Here is a 19,689-nt window from a genome sequence, read left to right as displayed (position 1 = left end):
CCGTTTAGATATTTACTTTCAGTGAATATTCACCCTCTGACGCAGATTGCGCCTGTCCCTCACCCCCTCATCCTTCATTTGAATGTTCCTGGACACCCACTAAGCACTGCAGGCCTCAGCTTGTTCACCAACATCTTATCAACCAACATCTTATCAACCAACGACTCCAGCAGAACGAAATTCATTCAAAACCGATGATGCACAGAACAAATATTTCATCTGGAAAGAATCCCTCCTGAAAGGCTTTGAACTTCATCACGATTCTAACATTAACATGCAAGACAAAGCCAACAAGCTGGCCACCAGTCTGACCTGTGACACACACACACACACACACACACACACACACACACACACACACACTTCCAGCCAGCCGGCTCCACCAAAGCGCTCCCTGTAACCTGTCAGTCATTCCCCGCCCCGGTGACCTCTGTCAGGCCTGTGTCACTTTTAGGGGGCGGGGTTATCACGCCATCCATACGCGCTCGCTCCTCCATTTCTGTATTTGTGTGTTCGTGCCGCCTGGCTGCCGGTGTCGGCCTTCATCCCGTCCGTCTTCTGCTCTGCGGCGTCCTGCTCGCCCCTTCAGACGTCTTGTCTTTTATCGCGCCACCTCTGGCTGCTTTGCCCCCGAAGTGTCAGTGAACACAGAGGTGTTTGACTTCACCCGTCTGAAGATCCACTCTCCTCTTTCCTTCAGTTTCACAGCAACTTTGTGAGGACTTTGTTTATTGAACTCATCTGTTTTAGTGCAACAGAACATCCTTGATCCAGAGCACTGAGAGAAACACTGGATCATTGTGAGGCGTTGTTCAGAGGACAAACATCACAACTGTTCATGTAAACCGGCTGCAGCGCACGTTGTTAACGGGTCACATGACCCTGAGATGTGAAAGAGGTCGCTCTTTGTGATGAACCCACAGATAATCATCACGACTTCACAGTCCCCTCAGCTCTACAGCTCATTAATGTGGGTTACAAATAAGTGCTTTGATTGGTGTTTCTGACCCAGAGTCAACTCTGTTTAGTTTATCAGACCAACGTTATAATTATTATACAGCTGCTAGAGAGCTTTATCAACTGAATGTAACATGTATGTAGAAACTGATTTTGTAGTTTTCTTCGGCAGGACAGCTTCCAGCCGGCAGCTGGTTTCAGAGGAGAAGCTCTTGATCTCCACAACACTCGACCTGCTCAGCACCAAGCGACAGACGGGCACAGTGATCAACTAGCTGGTGAACATAGAGGAGCATTAACAGCTGAAGAGACAGATGTTTCCCTCTGGAGCTGGAAGCAGAGAAACACGACTCTGAATGAAGAAGACTTGGTGCAGACCAACCCCAGACCCTAGCCTCGCTCCGGATCCCTCCACAGAAAGCCGATGGGATGTCGCCATGTGATTTGGGATTATTGCAAAATATATACTCAGCTAGATAATCTTCACTAACACACCGCTTTATGATTGTCATAACGTGATGCTATGATTGATCACGTGAGGGCGAGTGATGACCCTTTGTCTCATTTAACGGACACGTCAAAGCTCCAGACTTCATCAGAGGTGTTTCTACTGACGGATTTTATATCGTAGAACAAAAACACTGAACTCTCTTGAGCTCGAGTTAACCACAGACCGAAGAAGAACGTCGACTTTGAGATGAAGGAACCGGAAGAGCGAAACTACTGACTCACTTCCGGGTTTCATGACTCAGTCCTGCAGCTCTCTGTTGCTCCGTTACTGCTGGATGAAGCAACCGTTTGCTAACACACTCGCCCGTCAACTTCATGAAGTGATACTGTGTGTTGACAACACCGTTAACGCAGGTTTAATGCAGCAGCACATTTCATGAGGGGGGACATGGGGGGACATGGCAGCAGGATCGGGGTCTTGTATCGAAACAAGGTCCTACTTGGTCTTTGAGTTACCCGGCTTCACTCAGACCAACGGTTTTGATAAAAACAGGTTTGGTTATTTTCTCTGCTGATCTGACCCACGACTCAAACCGTGATACGATGCATCCCTTCATGAAACCGGCCCCTGACCCTCTGAGCTTAGCCTGCTCCTGAAAAGAAAGCTTTCTTCACGACGCTCGACAACCTGAGTCGACCCCAAAGAAAGCTGCTCAGACACTAATGCTGAAAACATCCATTTCAGGAAGTCTTCTCACACACTGAAGAAGTTCTAGACTCACAGCAGCAGGAGTAAACAGAGGACGGGGGCTAATGAGTCTCATTATTTTCTGCTAGCGCACAGGCTGTATACTTAACCTGTCCTCTTCCTCCGTACACCAGCTTCATAACCTGACAAGAACACTAATCGTTATGATTCCCAGCTCTGAAGGACTCTGATAGACAGCTTTGTCTTTGTGCAGGATGAGTGAGTGAATCAAGAGAAAGGAGGGCGTATTTCAATCATTCCACCTGCTTTAAATGTTCATCTACGTATCTACATATCTATATATCTACGTATCTACACATCTACTCATCTACATATCTACATATCTACACATCTACTCATCTACATATCTACATATCTACATATCTACTCATCTACATATCTACATATCTACTCATCTACTCATCTACATATCTACATATCTACGTATCTACACATCTACACATCTACTCATCTATGTATCTACACATCTACATATCTACATATCTACACATCTACACATCTACATATCTACGTATCTACACATCTACACATCTACACATCTACATATCTACACATCTACTCATCTACGTATCTACATATCTACAAATCTACTCATCTACATATCTACATATCTACGTATCTACACATCTACACATCTACACATCTACACATCTACTCATCTACGTATCTACACATCTACATATCTACACATCTACACATCTACATATCTACGTATCTACACATCTACACATCTACATATCTACACATCTACTCATCTACGTATCTACATATCTACATATCTACTCATCTACATATCTACATATCTACGTATCTACGTATCTACTCATCTACATATCTACGTATCTACTCATCTACATATCTACGTATCTACTCATCTATGTATCTACATATCTACTCATCTACGTATCTACATATCTACACATCTACTCATCTACGTATCTACACATCTACATATCTACACATCTACTCATCTACGTATCTACACATCTACATATCTACACATCTACTCATCTACGTATCTACACATCTACATATCTACACATCTACTCATCTACGTATCTACTCATCTACTCATCTACATATCTACTCATCTACATATCTACATATCTACGTATCTACGTATCTACATATCTACATATCTACTCATCTACATATCTACATATGTACTCATCTACATATCTACATATCTACGTATCTACGTATCTACATATCTACATATCTACTCATCTACATATCTACATATCTACGTATCTACATATCTACATATCTACATATCTACTCATCTACATATCTACATATCTACTCATCTACATATCTACATATCTACATATCTACGTATCTACGTATCTACTCATCTACATATCTACGTATCCACGTATCTACTCATCTACATATCTACGTATCTACTCATCTATGTATCTACATATCTACTCATCTACGTATCTACATATCTACATATCTACACATCTACTCATCTACGTATCTACACATCTACACATCTCACAGCTTCAGTATCAGGACTCAGGAGGAACAGATTCTACAGCTTCTAACGGTTCCACTCCGCTTCACGTTTTAACTGCTTCAAATCCAACATCCTCTCCAGCGATGACGTGGCTCCTTTGAGCGTGTCCTTAGACACTTGGCCTAAGGACAGGTCGGACTCGTCTCAACGGTCACTTCCTGTTAGCAGCACAGAAACAAATCACAGCCAGACAGAGAGCGTCTTCAGCGTCTTCTTTATTTAAATAAATGTCTTACCTGCACTAAAATGTTAATAATCTCAATATTTATCCGACTTCATTTGAATTCTAACGTTTCCTCACAAAGGAGAAAGGACACATCATATCATAGCTAAAGAAGAGCTTCAGATTTATGACACTATGCAATAAAACATCAGTCATAAAGCACACTGTACATAATCACGTCCACCGGGGTGTTTATGTGTTTGAATGCCGGCTCTAGTCTTGAAGTATTGGACGTGACAGCTCAGTGAAAGCAAGTGATTACACGGTTGATTCACTTCACGCGGACATTCACCACCGACTGAACGTGAGTAAGTGAAGCACTCAGAGAGCAGAGTACAAATACTCAGAGAAGTACCTGAAAATATATCAAACATTCAGAGAGCGGTTTGGACTTTGCGGCTTTTCTTAAAAATCCGAACAGCCAAAAGAACAATCAAAGACAATTGATTCAATCCCGCCTGAGCCGAAACGTGACTGTTCATCGCTAACGTTAGCTTAGCTTGACTTCTGGATGCTGGCGACTCACAATAAACAGGATTATTTACTCAACTGAAACGATTGTCACTGACAATACTTAGCAGACCTAAGAGATAGAGTGTTGTTGCATGAGGGAGGAATTATTAAAATATTCATTTATACTCCTAGAGCTAAGCTAGCACAGCATCATTTTCAAACACCATGTTTGCACCTATAGATGATTTAAGGGTCTCACTACTTACTTAACATTATATTATATATCATAAAACATGAAAGAGTGCAGTATGTAAGTGTTAAACACAGTGAACATGTACAGCAGGAGTTCCTCTGCAGTGGAGTGATATCTCCAGACAGTGGAGTGATATCTCCAGACAGTGGTGTGATATCTCTAGACAGTGGAGTGATATCTCTAGACAGTGGAGTGATATCTCTAGACAGTGGAGTGATATCTCCAGACAGTGGAGTGATATCTCCAGACAGTGGAGTGATATCTCTAGACAGTGGAGTGATATCTCTAGACAGTGGAGTGATATCTCTAGACAGTGGAGTGATATCTCCAGACAGTGGAGTGATATCTCTAGACAGTGGAGTGATATCTCCAGACAGTGGAGTGATATCTCCAGACAGTGGAGTGATATCTCCAGACAGACAGTGGAGTGATATCTCTAGACAGTGGAGTGATATCTCCAGACAGTGGAGTGATATCTCCAGACAGTGGAGTGATATCTCCAGACAGACAGTGGAGTGATATCTCCAGACAGACAGTGGAGTGATATCTCCAGACAGTGGAGTGATATCTCTAGACAGTGGAGTGATATCTCCAGACAGTGGAGTGATATCTCCAGACAGACAGTGGAGTGATATCTCTAGACAGTGGAGTGATATCTCCAGACAGTGGAGTGATATCTCCAGACAGACAGTGGAGTGATATCTCTAGACAGTGGAGTGATATCTCTAGACAGTGGAGTGATATCTCCAGACAGTGGAGTGATATCTCTAGACAGTGGAGTGATATCTCCAGACAGTGGAGTGATATCTCCAGCCAGTGGAGTGATATCTCTAGACAGTGGAGTGATATCTCTAGACAGTGGAGTGATATCTCCAGACAGTGGAGTGATATCTCCAGACAGTTGCTCCACAGTTGCTGCTGTCAACAGTTTAAATGTAAGCTGCCACCTGTCTGCAAAAACTCATGACATCATAACACTTAAGTAAATTCATCAAATAACACTGACCTGATGTCCAGCTGAGCAGAACGCTGAGTGTTTTTACCTCCATGTGGTCCATGTGGTCCATGTGGTCCATGTTTCTGTGGAGGTCTCAGAAGGACTAACTTCTTCCTGCAAAGAAAAGAAACAGATCTCAAACATCTGCATGTATAGAAGTCTATGAGAAAATGATTCTACTTCTCTCTTGATTTATTACTTAACACAAGTTTATTTTAATTAATGTAAACCTTATAATGTTATTAATTATAATCAATAATTGTTTGTGATAATTAATAATTACTTTGAAAGCCAATGTAACGTCTACCTAATGGTGGTGCCCCACAATCATCAATACCTGTTTAACTTCATTCATTCATTCTCACATCTGAAAAGCAGAAAGCATAAAATGTTACAATATGGTCATTTCATTTTCTGATAATTGACTAATCATCAAATCATCTAGTTCTAATGGATTCATCTCTCACGTCTGACTCTGAAGGTGTTTCTGGATCTCTCTGCAGCCCCGTCGGCCCACTGAGACCTGCACTCCTAAGAAAGTCAGACAACTGAGAAGCAAACATCTTTTCATACTCAGTGCAAAACAACAAAACAACAAAATGAAAGATGTTTCAACTTAAACAGAAATGGATTATAAAACGTATTAATAAATGACCTGAGGTTTAAGATCCACATGTTCTGAGAGTGACTTCATCTCATCTGTGCCTCCTGTTTATCTCACATCGGCCCCTATAGGACGATCGTTCACCACATCCAGTTGCGCACGACTCGGTGACATCAGCGGTGACAAGCAATCCTGAAAAATGACTCCCAGCGTCGGTGTGACGACGGTGACCGGAGAGTATAAATACGGACACGGGGAAGTCATCTGCTCACTCCTCCAGACTTGGTCCATACGGGTCTCCAACCGCTGCTGCAGAGGCTGAGAGCAACGACCGTCTCCGTGCTCCACAGAGTCTGAGGGAGAGGAGAGCTCGGACACTCCGGTGAGTCTGACGCTCTTCAGAGCAAACCGTCAAACGAAGTAAAGATGTGTGTTCATAGTTCAGATGTAACATTTATTATGAGGCCTTTGCGTTATTCACATTTATTTTTGGAAGTTTGTAAGAAAGCTTGACGTTCAGTTTCCATCTTTTCTTTCTGTAACTGGTTCATACATGCTGGAATGATTCGACTTCTTCGTGCACATTACTGGTTTAAGGCTTTTATAAGAACTCAAGTGAACCAAGTTGCACTGAACGAATTGTTCATCTCTTATCTGATGTATTTATTCCCCATCGACCCTAATCTGTTTCTCCAGCAGAGGACCAACTCAACTACCATGAAGTCGACATGTCTGCTCATCTGGGCTTTTCTCGTGGTTTGCAACTTCACCGTGTCTGGAGGACAGGGCATCCCCGCTGAGGACGAGACGGACGGGAGGACCATAGACGACATCATTCTCCAGAGAGCAGAGAGCCTCCTGCTGCGGTCCATCCTCAAAAAGATTCAGGACGAAGACGCCAGAAACGGTGCGTAAAATACGCGTTGATGCAAAACGGTGACATAAAGTAGTTATTATTTAATTTTAGTTATTTGGGCATTTTTGGTGTTTCCAGTTAGAACATTATAAATAATCATACAACATATTTGTTTTAAAACATGAAAATGGAAAATAATCGTACTGCAACTCCATATGATGGAAGGGAGATGGACCACCAACTACACTCGTTTGTGCGCAATTTACGCACGGCACAGACAAACGGGGATGTTTATAGTGGACTTGGAGCTACTTGAATAATCTAAATAATGTTCTCCTTTCTCCAGAAGGATCTTCCTCTCAGGCAGAATGGGTGACCAAACGACAGCATCCCGGTAAGAGATACGGCGAGGACTTGGAGAAGCGGCAGCATCCGGGGCGGAGAGAGGAAGACGAGGATGAGCAGTACTTCGATGTTCTAAAGAGACAGCACCCGGGCAAACGCGAAGAAGAGATGCACTCGTTCATGGAGCTCCAGAAGAGGCAGCACCCGGGAAAGCGCTTCGCGTTGGGACGCCTTTCTGAAAACCCCGCGACGCTCCTGGGTGAACTTTCTAAACGACAGCACCCGGGGAAGCGCTACCTGGTGGTGCACAGCAAGCGCCAGCACCCAGGTAAGCGCGACGGGGACGACGATGGGGACTGGGACGCGGACGGAGAAGGAGACGACGACATCGCTGAGTTGGAGAAGCGGCAGCACCCCGGGAAACGGTTTTGGGATAACTCCAGTCAGGATTTGGGCACGAACAGTCCGTGTGACGTATTGGACCCTACGAGCTGCAGCAAGACCAGTTTGCTGCTCGACTTTTTAGACAACATTAAGAGTCACGCCGAGGAGAAGCGACAACACCCGGGTAAAAGGTTTGCATCCGAGGAGGACTTAGAGGAAGGAGAGTAGGTCGAACGGAAGTCCGGAGCGCGTGCACTGCTGTATTGTAAACAAATAAATGTGTAAATGACGTGACCACAATGAATCATTAAAAACGAAAAAATAATTTACACCATTTAATCTGTTGTGCCACGGACAGTCACTGCATCACCGCATCAACATGTGTCTGCTGTTTGGTTTGTTTGGAGAGCTCGTGCGTAATTGTCCTCCAGACTGGTCACCTCGCTGTAAATATGGGTTCCGTGCCCCTATCTTTATTTTGAATAGTTTATGATGATTATAATGACTTAGCATGTATTCCGTTGATTAGGCTACTTGTGCTAGAATCAAGTCCCAGAATGACAGCGTCGGTCTACTGGCTGTTCGAGATGTCGCCTCTGTGAGGCGGCGCGCGCTCCTCAGCCCAGTAGGCTCAGCTTGAGATATGATCAATGAAAGAGGCCAACGTGTAATCCCTCCACTGGTTTGATTTGTGTTTCATTATTTTCTACTTCTGTAAAATATAATGAATACCACCGCAAAATAAAATATGTCTGATTATTTTTCTACATATTATTGCATGGATTAATTCATTTGAGCTAAAGTTAAAAAGCCTTTGCCTTAAAGTCAACCACCAATGTGTTTGTTGGACAATAAAACGCATTGGTCAAATGCATGGTTTGCTGCAGTAACTATTAAAGTCTATTAAACTGTTTATCCAACCCAACAGGTGTATTAGTGCGCAGTCCCTCCGCCTCATCCACAGTGACTACAGCGACTCAATAGCGCCAGTATCTGCGCTGCTCACTTTAATTGGGCTCATTCCATCACAGCCCTGATCAATATGCAGATTAGTCATCATTCGTGGTGGAGAAGCGCCACTGAGGCGCGTGCACAGCTTTCAACTCCAGCGGCGATAGGGGGGGGGGGGCATTTTCTGCAGTGGATGAGACATTTCAGATGAATAAATATACTGATCTGATGCACAACATGATTTGAAAAGCCTCAAGGAGAGAAGGCGATAGACATAAATATGTAAAATACATATTATATATATAATATATATGTATAAAATACACAGTATATATAAAGTACACAGTATACATCAAATATACAGTATATATGAAATGTACATTTCATTTAGCTGAGAAGTTTGTGGGTTTGGAGTTATAGGTCAAGCTGCATGAAGTGTCTTTAATAAAGAGCACAGGCCTGTTGGACATGTGACAGTGAGAACCCAACACACACACACACACACACACACACACACACACACACACACACACTACTCTGTGTTCAGTTTATGGTTTTATTGTCACAATAATACTTTTGTTGAACGCTATTGTCCCAGAAATATTATTGTCGTTTTAAGACCATTTTATGTCATCGATATGATAATATTAACTCATAATTATGCAAGAACATCTTATAAAATAACTTTAATTCTTGAGAACATTTAGACATTGAATTGTACTAAATATTAAAACATGAACAAATAAGACCACAGAAAAATGCATATTCATAACCCTTAACAGGCAATAATAGTTTGTCAATGGTTAGGAATGTGTTAATAAAATATATCAACAGATTAGTTTTAAAAACACTCCTCTGTCATTCGGCCCCAAAATGTCCCAAACTGGGATCTGTAGACGATGATAAGTCAAAATGATTGAGGTCGTGTGTTGTACGATATGTGGATGTAGTTCTTGGTGTCGTTGTGATTATATTTAATATTTTATTATTCATTATATGATTATATGTTCTTATGGTGACCGCTCCTGATGTTTAGATTGTTTCGTTTGAAAGAGCTTCATGATTTTACGACACAAAAGCAAAAGTCAGAGAAAATGATTTACATAATGTTACATAGTAAAAAATCATAAGAATGAATTCTTAGAGTCAATCATTTTTAGATTCATGTTCCTGACCCACAACACCGACGGCTGACAGTCCAACCAATTACACTTTGACTTGACCGTGACGGACTAACTAAATAAATGAGCTGTGGTCCAACGACCTCAAGGCGTTAATACTACACTACACTACACAATACTACACAAATACTACACTTGTTATCTTAACTGTGTTTTACTGTGGAGCCCCAGAAAGTGAGCTGTAGGCTAAAATATAAAGTTTATGAATCTATAAACTGAGTTAGTGGAATGGTCTTCTGACGAAGCCGCTCTGCTCTCTGCACCATGCATCAAGGTCACACACACACATATATATATATATATATATATATATATATATATGAGCAAATTAGCAACTCATGAAATTGTCCCAAACCAACTGACACAAGGTGAACGTGATGACAGAGGCAGCTTCCTGTCTGACACCATCACCAACATGATGGCCTTCATCCAGAGCAGCCATGTTGAGGAGCAGCGTAAACACTTATGGTCCTGTTCTACTCAGTGCCAGCATGCTCAACACCCTAAATGGAACGGGGCCGTAATTCGTGTCATTGATTGCACCTGTGTGTGTTGTCCTGCAACGACCACCTGGACAAGGCTGCCGTGAAGAAGGACTGAGGTCATTTAGTTCACTGGTGGGTCAAAACAGCCGACAGGAAGCAAGAGTACCAGAAGAAACACGCTGATGTACTTACAGAGTGGTGGAGTGATGTCACCAGGGCGTCAGCAGGAGAGGACACGTTGTGAATGTGGGAGAGAAGACGTATGGAGGCGTCGGAGAGGCTCACGGCGCCACCTACAGGTGAGGTACTGCAACCGGAAATGGAAGTACAGAAGAAGAAAGTGGAGGAAAAAAAGAGCACAACCAATAGGATGTGTAGTCAGATAATAAATGACAATGTAAATGTACTCAATGCAAGAGTAAGGATTGAGTCAATATTAAAAGCAGCAGTTCACCATCTTGGGAGACAATCTGAAGACAAAATCAAGAACCAAAGAACCATGTGATTAATAATTTTAATGGCGGAGACACTGACGTGATGTGTGACACTTTGTTGAAACATTATTTGCATTTTTGTAATACAGTGCTGTACATGCCTTCAGAGGACAATACAGGGAGGAGGAGGAGGAGGAGGAGGAGGAGGAGGAGGGAAGGAGCTTGTTGAAGAAGACTGATAGAGCACCGGGAAAAGGTGAAGGTCAGGAATATGTAGTGGAATATGTCAATGGAGATGGAGATCATAAACTATAATAATAGGGCTGCATGGTGACGGTTGGACAGGTTGCTGGAAGTTTAAGTTAGACGCAGAGTTGGGGACACAGTGATGTAAATGGAGAAGTGGTTGAAACAGCGTTGGTATGTCTGATATGTGATCAGAAGAATAAGTCAAGCAAAGAGCTTTTGACAGTGAAACTTCTGCCTCAATAGCAGAAGTGTGGAGTGTGATTAAGAGGACGGACGGGAACAGAAGACAGGAGTCTGAAGCAGAAGTAGTGAGTCGGCTAAAGACTCCAAAACTATGGTGAAAGAGTTTGATAGCAACATAGTTCAGGATGTCTGGCTGAAGAAGGGAGGAGAGGAGAACTCACACAGAGACAGTCAGGAGCAGTGGACAGGAGTAGACCAGGACTCCTTAGTCCACCCAGGATCAAGCTGCTGATTCTGGACTCTGTTTACGTCATGATGCTCGGTGCTCAAACACAGTGAAAGTTCTCCTCATGTTGAATTTTCAATGTGAAGGTGACGGCCATATTATCAGAGGATTGTTTTTGTTGCTGCTGTTTACATTCCTTGTGATGCAAAATCAAAAAATGCCCGACAGGATCATTCCTGCTGGTTTTATTTAGTTTGTTGTGTAGCATAATGACAATAAATGATCCTTGAATCCTTGTTATCATCCAAGACATTAAAAGAGCTTTTGTAATCGGATAATGTCCGATAGGAAAGATCAAATGTATCACACAATGTTGACAACTCCTGAAGATATTAACTTTATGGAAACTGGTTTAGTTAATAACTCCTATAAGGATTGATCGGTGGGATTTAATATCTGGTCCACATTACGCAGCAGAAGGTGGCCGTAATGCACATAACACACTTAATGCTAATCCACCTTTAAAATCATATGTTTGAACTAAAGAAAGACAGAAAAAACAGATTTGTTCTGATGAGGCTGCTCCAGTTCGTGTGCGTTTCGTGTCGTTTGTCCCTCTTCTCTTCCCGTACCGGCCGAATGCTAATCACATGACCGGGCAGGGCTGCTGCTGCTGCAGCTGGTGTTGTCGAGCTGTCACGCCGCTGACTGTCAAACCACACGCTTATTACCGGATTCACCCGTGAGTACTCCGGCTCCACCGTGTCCTGGTGTTTGTCTTTGAGAAGTTCTGAAGTCATTTGTCCTCCGTGTTTTTAAAGAAAGCGGTCAGAGGCACGAGGGCTAAAGACAGCGAGTTCGCGGCGGTTAGCATTGTGCAGCTAGCGTTACATTCACAGTGTAAAGGCGGCCAAAGTGACGTAACCGTTTAAACGGCGTGACTCAAGCCGCCGGTTGGTGAACACGCAACGATCACACGTTGAATGAAACGGTTTGAAAAAGATCCGTGCGACTCACACAACTGTGTGCAGTAGCATTAGCATGTTAGCTAACTTAAAAAAAAAGAAAAGGGCAAGCAGCTCTGAGAGGACTAGTGTGTAGAATAAACCTTTATGTCACACTACTACACAATCACTAGCTTTAATATGTGCTCGAGCAACAGCCAACACTAGCTACCCCTCTACTGCCGTGCCTGTCACTCTGTAATCACCTAAATGAACCGCAGTTACATGTGTTTAACTGTCTTTAAACCTCTCCAGGTGTCCCAGGGCCGTTCTCTCGGGTGTGATGGCTCCATCACCGTCATCGTGGGGGTCGCACACCCCGTGACATGTGGCCCGAAGCAAGAATCTCCCACCTTGCGTGTCTCTCTTTGTCCCTGAACGCAGCCCGCCGCCACCGCCGTCGTCATGGCCTCCAGCTATCCACCCCCCTTTGAGGGCACGGGCGAGGTGAAGGAGGGCTTCCTGTGCCCACTGTGCCTCAAGGACCTTCAGTCCTTCTACCAACTCCAAGACCACTACGAAGAGGAGCACTCCGGGGACGACCGCCACGTGAGGGGACAGCTCAAGAGTGAGTGTCGTTAATTGTACGATGCTATCGGTCCTTTTTGTTCTATTGTGAAGTGTGGTCGTCTTTAGAGCAGCTTGAGGGGCGCGAGCTGAACGTGACATAATGGCACTGCAGAGTTGGACTTGGTGTGAGTTGTTGCCAGGATGAATTGGCACCATGTTCTGCTGCAGGGAGGGAAGGTAGATGAAGTGATGAGCTGCAGAGAGGAAGCGTCCTGCTCTCCGATTTGTGTTCAGTCGTTCTCATGGACTCTGAGCCAGTTGTGTTCTGATGTTCTTTGTGCACAGTTTTGGTTCAGAAGGCAAAGAAAGCCACAGACAAGCTGCTGAAGAGGGATGGAGACGACCGGCTGGATACAGGCAGCTACGAGTCCTTCTACTACGGCGGAGTGGACCCCTACATGTGGGAGCCTCAGGAACTGGGTGAGTAGGACTGACTGGGTTCACTAAGAACGCCGTTAATTAAGCAGCAACCACGTGCTGAACTCCTCTGGTTCCTCTCTGCTTCTGCAGGAGCAACCAGGAGTCACCTGGACTTCTTTAAGAAGCACCGCGCTGCTCGCATAGATCACTACGTCATCGAGGTCAACAAGCTCATCATTAGACTGGAGAAGGTTTGCTCACAGCGGCACAAATCACTCGCACCATCAAGCCTTAATTACACTTAAGATGGGGCGTAACTGTGCCGACTCATTTCTCTTTTTAGTTGACTTCGTTTGACAGGATCAACTCCGACGCTGCCAGAATCAGAGGTTTGTGTTTTCGTCACAGCTGCTGACTCCTCTCTGTGCGTCAATGAGTTCATGTTCTCAATGAAGGAGTGATTTCATCCTTTTTACAGCCATAGAGAAGTCCGTGGTGTCATGGGTGAACGACTCGGACGTCCCGTTCTGTCCCGACTGTGGAAACAAGTTCAACATCCGGAACAGGCGGCACCACTGCCGCCTCTGTGGGTCCATCATGTGCAGGAGGTGCATGGAGTTTGTCACCTTACCTCTGGCCCGTACGTACGAAACAAAACTCCTGCAAATCATCGTCGGACCTCAAGTTGAAGTCCAGAACGCGTCTGGATAATGAGCCTGATCTGTGTTCACAGAGAAGCTGATTAGTGGGACACGAGAGGCCCTGTGTGTCCCTGGAAGCCCCGTTCAGTCCCAGTCTCCCCCGGTCGGCGGCGGCGGCGGCGGGATGGGCTCCAGAAGAGGCAGCATCAGCAGCCTGAGCAGCGTGACGTCCATGCTGGAGGAGAAGGACGACGAGAAGATCCGCTGCTGTCGCCACTGCATGGACACGCTGCTGAAGAGGCAGCAGAAGCTGGAGGAGAAGGACCACATGCCGGATGTGGTGAAACTTTACGAGGTTGGCACATCAAACGATCTCTACGTCTTACTCCGTCTCTTCTGGTCCCACTAGCAGTGCGGTTGCTTCTGTGTTCTCTTGAGCTTACTGTCGTATCCTTCCCGTCATTCAGTGTTTGTCTTTTGGGGTTTCCTGTTGTTCACTTTGCTCTAAACCCGTCTTCCTGTCAGCGGCTGAGGATGTGCATGGAGAAGGTGGATGAAAAGGCTCCAGAGTACATCCGAATGGCGGAGTCGCTGAAGTGAGTACCGGTTATTTGAGAAGCGTTTCTGATGTGATAAATAGTCTGTGTCGCTCATCGCCGTGTGATTCTCACAGCGCCGGAGAAACCACGTACAACCTGGACACCGCTGGAGGACTGAGACTGGAAGTGCAGAAATACTACGAGCTGATCGACGCCCTGAGGTAGATGTCTGTCCCAAATGTCCGAAAGCAGGAGTCTTCTGTCAAGTTTGTCAAATATCAAATCTGTGTTTTCTTCTCAGTAAGAAGATTCTAACACTAAGAGCGAAAGACGATCCACCGCCGCACCCCAAGGCCCTCCAGCTGCAGAGGATGATCCGCTACACCGCCACGCTGTTTGTCCAGGTGACGTCCACAGAAGAGACATACGTCTCACCTGCGTCATCCTTTGTTTCCCTGAATTCACTCACTCTCCGTGTCCTCCTCGTTTCAGGAGAAGCTGTTGGGTCTCATGTCTTTACCCACCAAGGATAAATATGAAGAGCTGAAGGAAAAGAGAAAACAGGAACAAGAGAAGAGACTCCAACAAGAGAGACTGGTGAGATTGTGTCCAGATACTTCTCAGTCTCCTTCATTCAGAACTAGTTACTACATGTTTATACACCATTTATGTTCAACAGGTAACCCAGGAGACGCTGAAGAGGAGGCAGGAGTCTGAGAAGAACCGTCCACCTCCCAGCACCAACGGAGAGCTGCCGCGGGCCCCGAGAGCTCCGCTCATGACCAAAGCCGGAGGCTGGTTGCCCTCCGCGGACGCCGTCCACACGCGCAGCGAGCTGGAGGACCCCCTCCTGCAGCAGATTGAGAACATCCAGTCGTTCCTCCGTCAGGCGCGGGAGGCCCAGAGGGCGGACGAGGTGGCCATGTTGGAGGAGAACCTGCGTCAGCTGCAGGACGAGTACGACCAGCAGCAGACCAGCCTGGCCATCGCGCTCTCCCAGAAGCTGGCCCAGGAGGAGAGCCTGCAGCAGGGGGAGCTCGATCGTCTGGAGGCCCGGGAGAGGGAGGACCGGGGGCGCTGGGGCCCCGCTGTGGGCAGCACTCAGCCCCCCCTCACGTGGGGCAGGTCTCCGGATATTAGTCCGGCAGACGGCTGCCAAGGAGAGGAGGACGCTGAAGCGGGGGAGCTGACTCCCAAAGCTGAGAGGAGTCCCTCCCCTGTGAGAGCTCTCCCTGCTCTCACAAGCCAGGAGGAGTCTCCTCCCAGGCTGAGGAGCTTAGGGGGACATGTGACCCCCCCTGGTGGCGAAGGACAGAACAACGCCTCCCTTAACCCTTTCGACGAAGAGGACTCGACTCCCGTCGAGGAGGATCCATCCAATCCCTTCTCTGAGGACATAAAGAGGGAACACAAAGAGGTCCGCAGCGAGAAGAAAGAGTACAACCCGTTCGACGAAGACGAAGAGGTGGACGAAGACCAACCGGCCGAGGCCGTGTCCGGAAACCCCTTCGAAGACGGCGACGCAGACACGGGTAACCCCTTCCTGGAAGCCTCCGGAAACTCTCCGGGAGTCTCCACCAACCCCTTCGACGGGGACGGGGACGCCGGGGATCTGCCCGACGTGGACGTGATCGAGGAGGAGCTGCTGCTGCAGCAGATCGACAACATCAGGGCCTACATCTTTGACGCCAAGCTCAGCGGCCGCCTCGACGAGGTGGAGCTCCTGTCGGAGAACCTCAGAGAGCTACAGCACACCCTACAAGAGCAGAAGAAGAAGAAGAAGCACTGACCCCCCCCCCCATTACCTGCCACTTACCAAGTCCTGCAAGGCTAGCTCACTTTACAGGACTCATGAGCCCACTGGTTTTAGTTTGGGCGAGGTCTGCAGCACCACAAAGAGATTTGGTCAAATGAAACATGTACTGAAGCTCAGTCTGGAGCGACTCCCTGACTCTCTAAACCACTCGTCCTGTTCAGGGTCGCAGAGGGCTGCAGTCTCTCAGCATGCACACTTCTTAAGCACTGCAAGAAAAAAAGTCCATTTGTACAGTTTGCATGTTGCAGTAGATGTTAACTGTTGTATCAGGAGGACAGAGGACAGTCTGATGGCGGGCTGTGGAGGTCTGATCTGGGTCTCTGTGAACTAAAGGGAGCCATGAAGCCGACGATGCACATTTCAAGGTCTATAGTTGAATAATATGTGGGGTCTTTTGCCAAATTGTTAACGAGTCCTCCACCCATACAGCATTATCACAATCACGGAAAATAAACCCACATTACCCAAAATGTAAATCCAGCACCAGAGCGGTTCATCCTCGCAGCCTCAGGAGGTCTGATGAGCTCTACTTCAGACTGATGTGTAGAGTGGGTGGAGCCTCCTTTAACGCCTCTGATATTAGTGCCACCTAGTTGTACCGCCAACTACGACCAGCCTATGATCCGTCAGATCTAGATCTAGATGTTGCTTCATAAACTAAAGACAGAATGAAGCTGCTGTTGTTCTGTGACGTAATCAGGAAGAACTGCTTCTAATCCTTAATCGCACTATAAATAACCACATGTACACCTGTGATGCATCCACCACAGGCACTTGACTGTTCATGTCTGATTCAGTGGAAGTTGAATGTTAACATGTCTGTTGGGTCTGCATGGTTCAGTTCAGTGAGCTTTGATTTTGTGCATCTCGTCTGTGTCGCGTTGGCTTTTTTTAGACTATTTATTTTTAAAGCATTGAAACAAAACGTTTCCTCGCGTCCACTGAGGGTCCAGCTGAGGGTCCCACTGAGGGTCCAGCTGAGGGTCCCTTCAAGGCTGTGATCTCATCGTTAACAGACCCAGCTGAGCGCTCTGGCCGCTCTGGTCCGGCTCCTTCACAGCGCTGCTCGATGCCTTTCTATAGAACCAGAGGCCACGCTCGTCTTCCTGCTTTCGGTTCTCTTTCTTTCTTTTTGTTGATATATTTGGACTGATGGAATCGCTTCCGTTCTGTTCCGTCGGCCAAAAGCCGAAGCAGTCCATTCATCCAACCAGCATTCACCTCTCAACACTATCCTCCCATCAGAGGTCACTAACATCCCACTGTGTGTTTGTAAGGGTCAACAGGTTCTGTCACATACATTTAACACTACATGAATGCCAACAAGTATTATCACCCGCAGCGCTGCTAAGACGTGTCCTCGTCCTCTCCAGTCAGGATGTGGGTGATGTGTTCGTGTTGATCTCACACTAACGCCTGACGTCCACAGGAGACACCGAGTGTGAATAACTCCAGGAGCTTCATGTGTATTAGCTGTTTGTTTTTTTTAGCTAATTTGCTAAAACTATTTTGACGCACAAACTTTTGAAAATTCCATCTCAGCACCAATAAAATAAAATAAATAAGAAGTTGTTTCTGTAAAACGTTTCTGCTTCTCGCATCACATGTTGTGGTTTTGTTCACACAGTGATCACTGCAGCCTCACAGGCAAATCACTTTTATTAGTTTACATTGCAGCTGTGTGTGTGTGTGTGGGTGTGTGGGGGTGTGGGTGGATTCTTCACCAGACCCAAGAGTCCAAAACAACGTTGTGTGTCGATCATTTCCCGCTGCTGCTCGGTGGACCGGAGCGTCCGGCCAGCGTCCATGCAGTGACTCCTATTTACATCTGCAACGCCGCAGTCCTTTTTATGCAGTCGTACAGAATCAAACCGTGACACCGCAGTGGGTCGGCACTGTCCCGTGAATCCACGGCTCTCCTCCTCCTCACTCCTGCGCCGCCGCCATCTGGGCGCGATATTTCCCCGTCATCTCTCTGGGCAGCGGCGTGCTGCCTGGACACGGCACCTGGCCCTCCACCTCGCACACGCACTCCCTCAGACAGTACTTTCTGGGCCCGAAGTTAGCCGGGTTGGAGGCCTGCATCTTGGCCAGAGCCTCGGCTTGTAACACGTCTCTGTAAAACAGAGAGCGGATTACATCAGTGTTGGTGGGTCGTCACAGGCAGGGCTGCTAATCTGTGTGTGTTATCAGCTGTGATCCAGCTTTCATCACTTGATGTTGACGTGTAATCTCTCAACATAAACAGTCAGAAGCATCTGAACCAGGAGACACTGTTGAACATCTTACTCTGATTTTCCCAGAATCTTCTTGACATGTTGTGAGATTTCTTTGTGGTCTTTTCCTTCCACGTCCATCACAACCTGCTCCCCATCGTCTGCAAAGAGAGAGACAGCATGTCAGCGCCAGCTTGATACAATACATCATCATGATGATGATGATGATGATGATGATGATGATATTAATGCGGGTCAGACGAGCACATGGGAGGAGTTTTCCCTTAATGGTTTCTACCAGAACTGTCCTTTAGTTCAGGCTTCAAACACTTATCGTTCAGAAAAGGTGTTCAGAGTTGAAATGAAGCCTTCCTGACGGAGAACGTCTCCTGCGCATCAAACAGAATAACACTCACCCAGGTAGAACTTCAGGAACGGTGATGGCGTCATATTCTTGAACATCATTATTTGGAGCCACTGGTTTTTGTACTGAATCCGAGGAATATTGAAGAACACAAACTTCCTGCAAAACAACAAAGAGAAAGTGAACGTTTAAGAAGAGCACGCGACAGCTGGTACATTTACATTCACAGTATTGTCTCATTATTATTTATCTATAAGGAAAACTGGAGAAATAATTCCACATTTCTGTGGTTCTTCACGTCGCTGTGAGGACATGTAGCGGTGTGTTAGCCGTTAGCCGTTAGCTCTGACCTTGCTCCGTCGCTGAGCTCTCCGTGCGTGTTGTAGTTCACCGTCATGATCTTCACTCGGTTCTTGAAGATGATGTCTCCCTTCTGCAGGTACTCCAGAGTCCTCCTGATCGGAAACCGTCCTTTCATCGGCATTTTAAAAGTCCCTCTTTGAGTTCGTGTTTACAAAACCCACCGAAGACCCACCAGAGAGAGCGAGAGAGCCGGGGAGGAGAGGCGCCTGTTGATGACGTCAGATGAGCGACCAGAAGGATGGCAGGGACAAGTCATACTTTACATGTTATTAAACTAAAAAAACATATATATTC

At 46.0% G+C, this 19,689-nt stretch overlaps 3 protein-coding genes across 5 annotated transcripts; 2 read left to right on the top strand and 1 right to left on the bottom strand.

The window, feature by feature from the left end:
• Nucleotides 1–6,513: 6,513 nt before the first annotated feature.
• On the top strand, nt 6,514–8,725 carry trh (thyrotropin-releasing hormone). Of its 3 annotated transcripts, none has more exons than XM_068729728.1 (3): nt 6,514–6,610; nt 6,928–7,135; nt 7,431–8,725. In XM_068729728.1, exons 2-3 carry the CDS (start codon nt 6,946–6,948, stop codon nt 8,039–8,041), a joined length of 801 nt encoding a protein of 266 aa, XP_068585829.1. In that variant the 5' UTR covers nt 6,514–6,610; nt 6,928–6,945; the 3' UTR covers nt 8,042–8,725. The 3 variants fall into 3 exon arrangements, with proteins under 3 accessions (XP_068585829.1, XP_068585830.1, XP_068585828.1); XM_068729729.1 differs by having other exon boundaries at nt 6,925–7,135; nt 7,434–8,725; XM_068729727.1 differs by having other exon boundaries at nt 6,925–7,135.
• A 3,466-nt stretch (nt 8,726–12,191) lies between these two features.
• On the top strand, nt 12,192–18,020 carry LOC137887010 (rabenosyn-5). Its single transcript, XM_068729766.1, has 12 exons — nt 12,192–12,264; nt 12,782–13,094; nt 13,382–13,516; nt 13,607–13,707; nt 13,800–13,845; nt 13,935–14,096; nt 14,190–14,452; nt 14,623–14,693; nt 14,771–14,857; nt 14,938–15,040; nt 15,129–15,233; nt 15,316–18,020. Exons 2-12 carry the CDS (start codon nt 12,932–12,934, stop codon nt 16,423–16,425), a joined length of 2,346 nt encoding a protein of 781 aa, XP_068585867.1. The 5' UTR covers nt 12,192–12,264; nt 12,782–12,931; the 3' UTR covers nt 16,426–18,020.
• Nucleotides 18,021–18,093: 73 nt separating this feature from the next.
• On the bottom strand, nt 18,094–19,615 carry mrps25 (mitochondrial ribosomal protein S25). The gene is made up of 4 exons (XM_068729658.1): nt 19,383–19,615; nt 19,085–19,191; nt 18,742–18,829; nt 18,094–18,568 (listed from the first exon to the last, which is right to left on the bottom strand). Exons 1-4 carry the CDS (start codon nt 19,514–19,516, stop codon nt 18,379–18,381), a joined length of 519 nt encoding a protein of 172 aa, XP_068585759.1. The 5' UTR covers nt 19,517–19,615; the 3' UTR covers nt 18,094–18,378.
• Nucleotides 19,616–19,689: the final 74 nt, after the last annotated feature.

Source organism: Cebidichthys violaceus, unplaced genomic scaffold (assembly GCF_023349555.1).
Source record: "Cebidichthys violaceus isolate CVI_PGR_0920_01 unplaced genomic scaffold, fCebVio1.0.p SCAF_47, whole genome shotgun sequence".
In the NCBI taxonomy this organism is placed as follows: domain Eukaryota; kingdom Metazoa; phylum Chordata; class Actinopteri; order Perciformes; family Stichaeidae; genus Cebidichthys; species Cebidichthys violaceus.
This window is presented reverse-complemented; position numbering and strand designations above follow the sequence as displayed.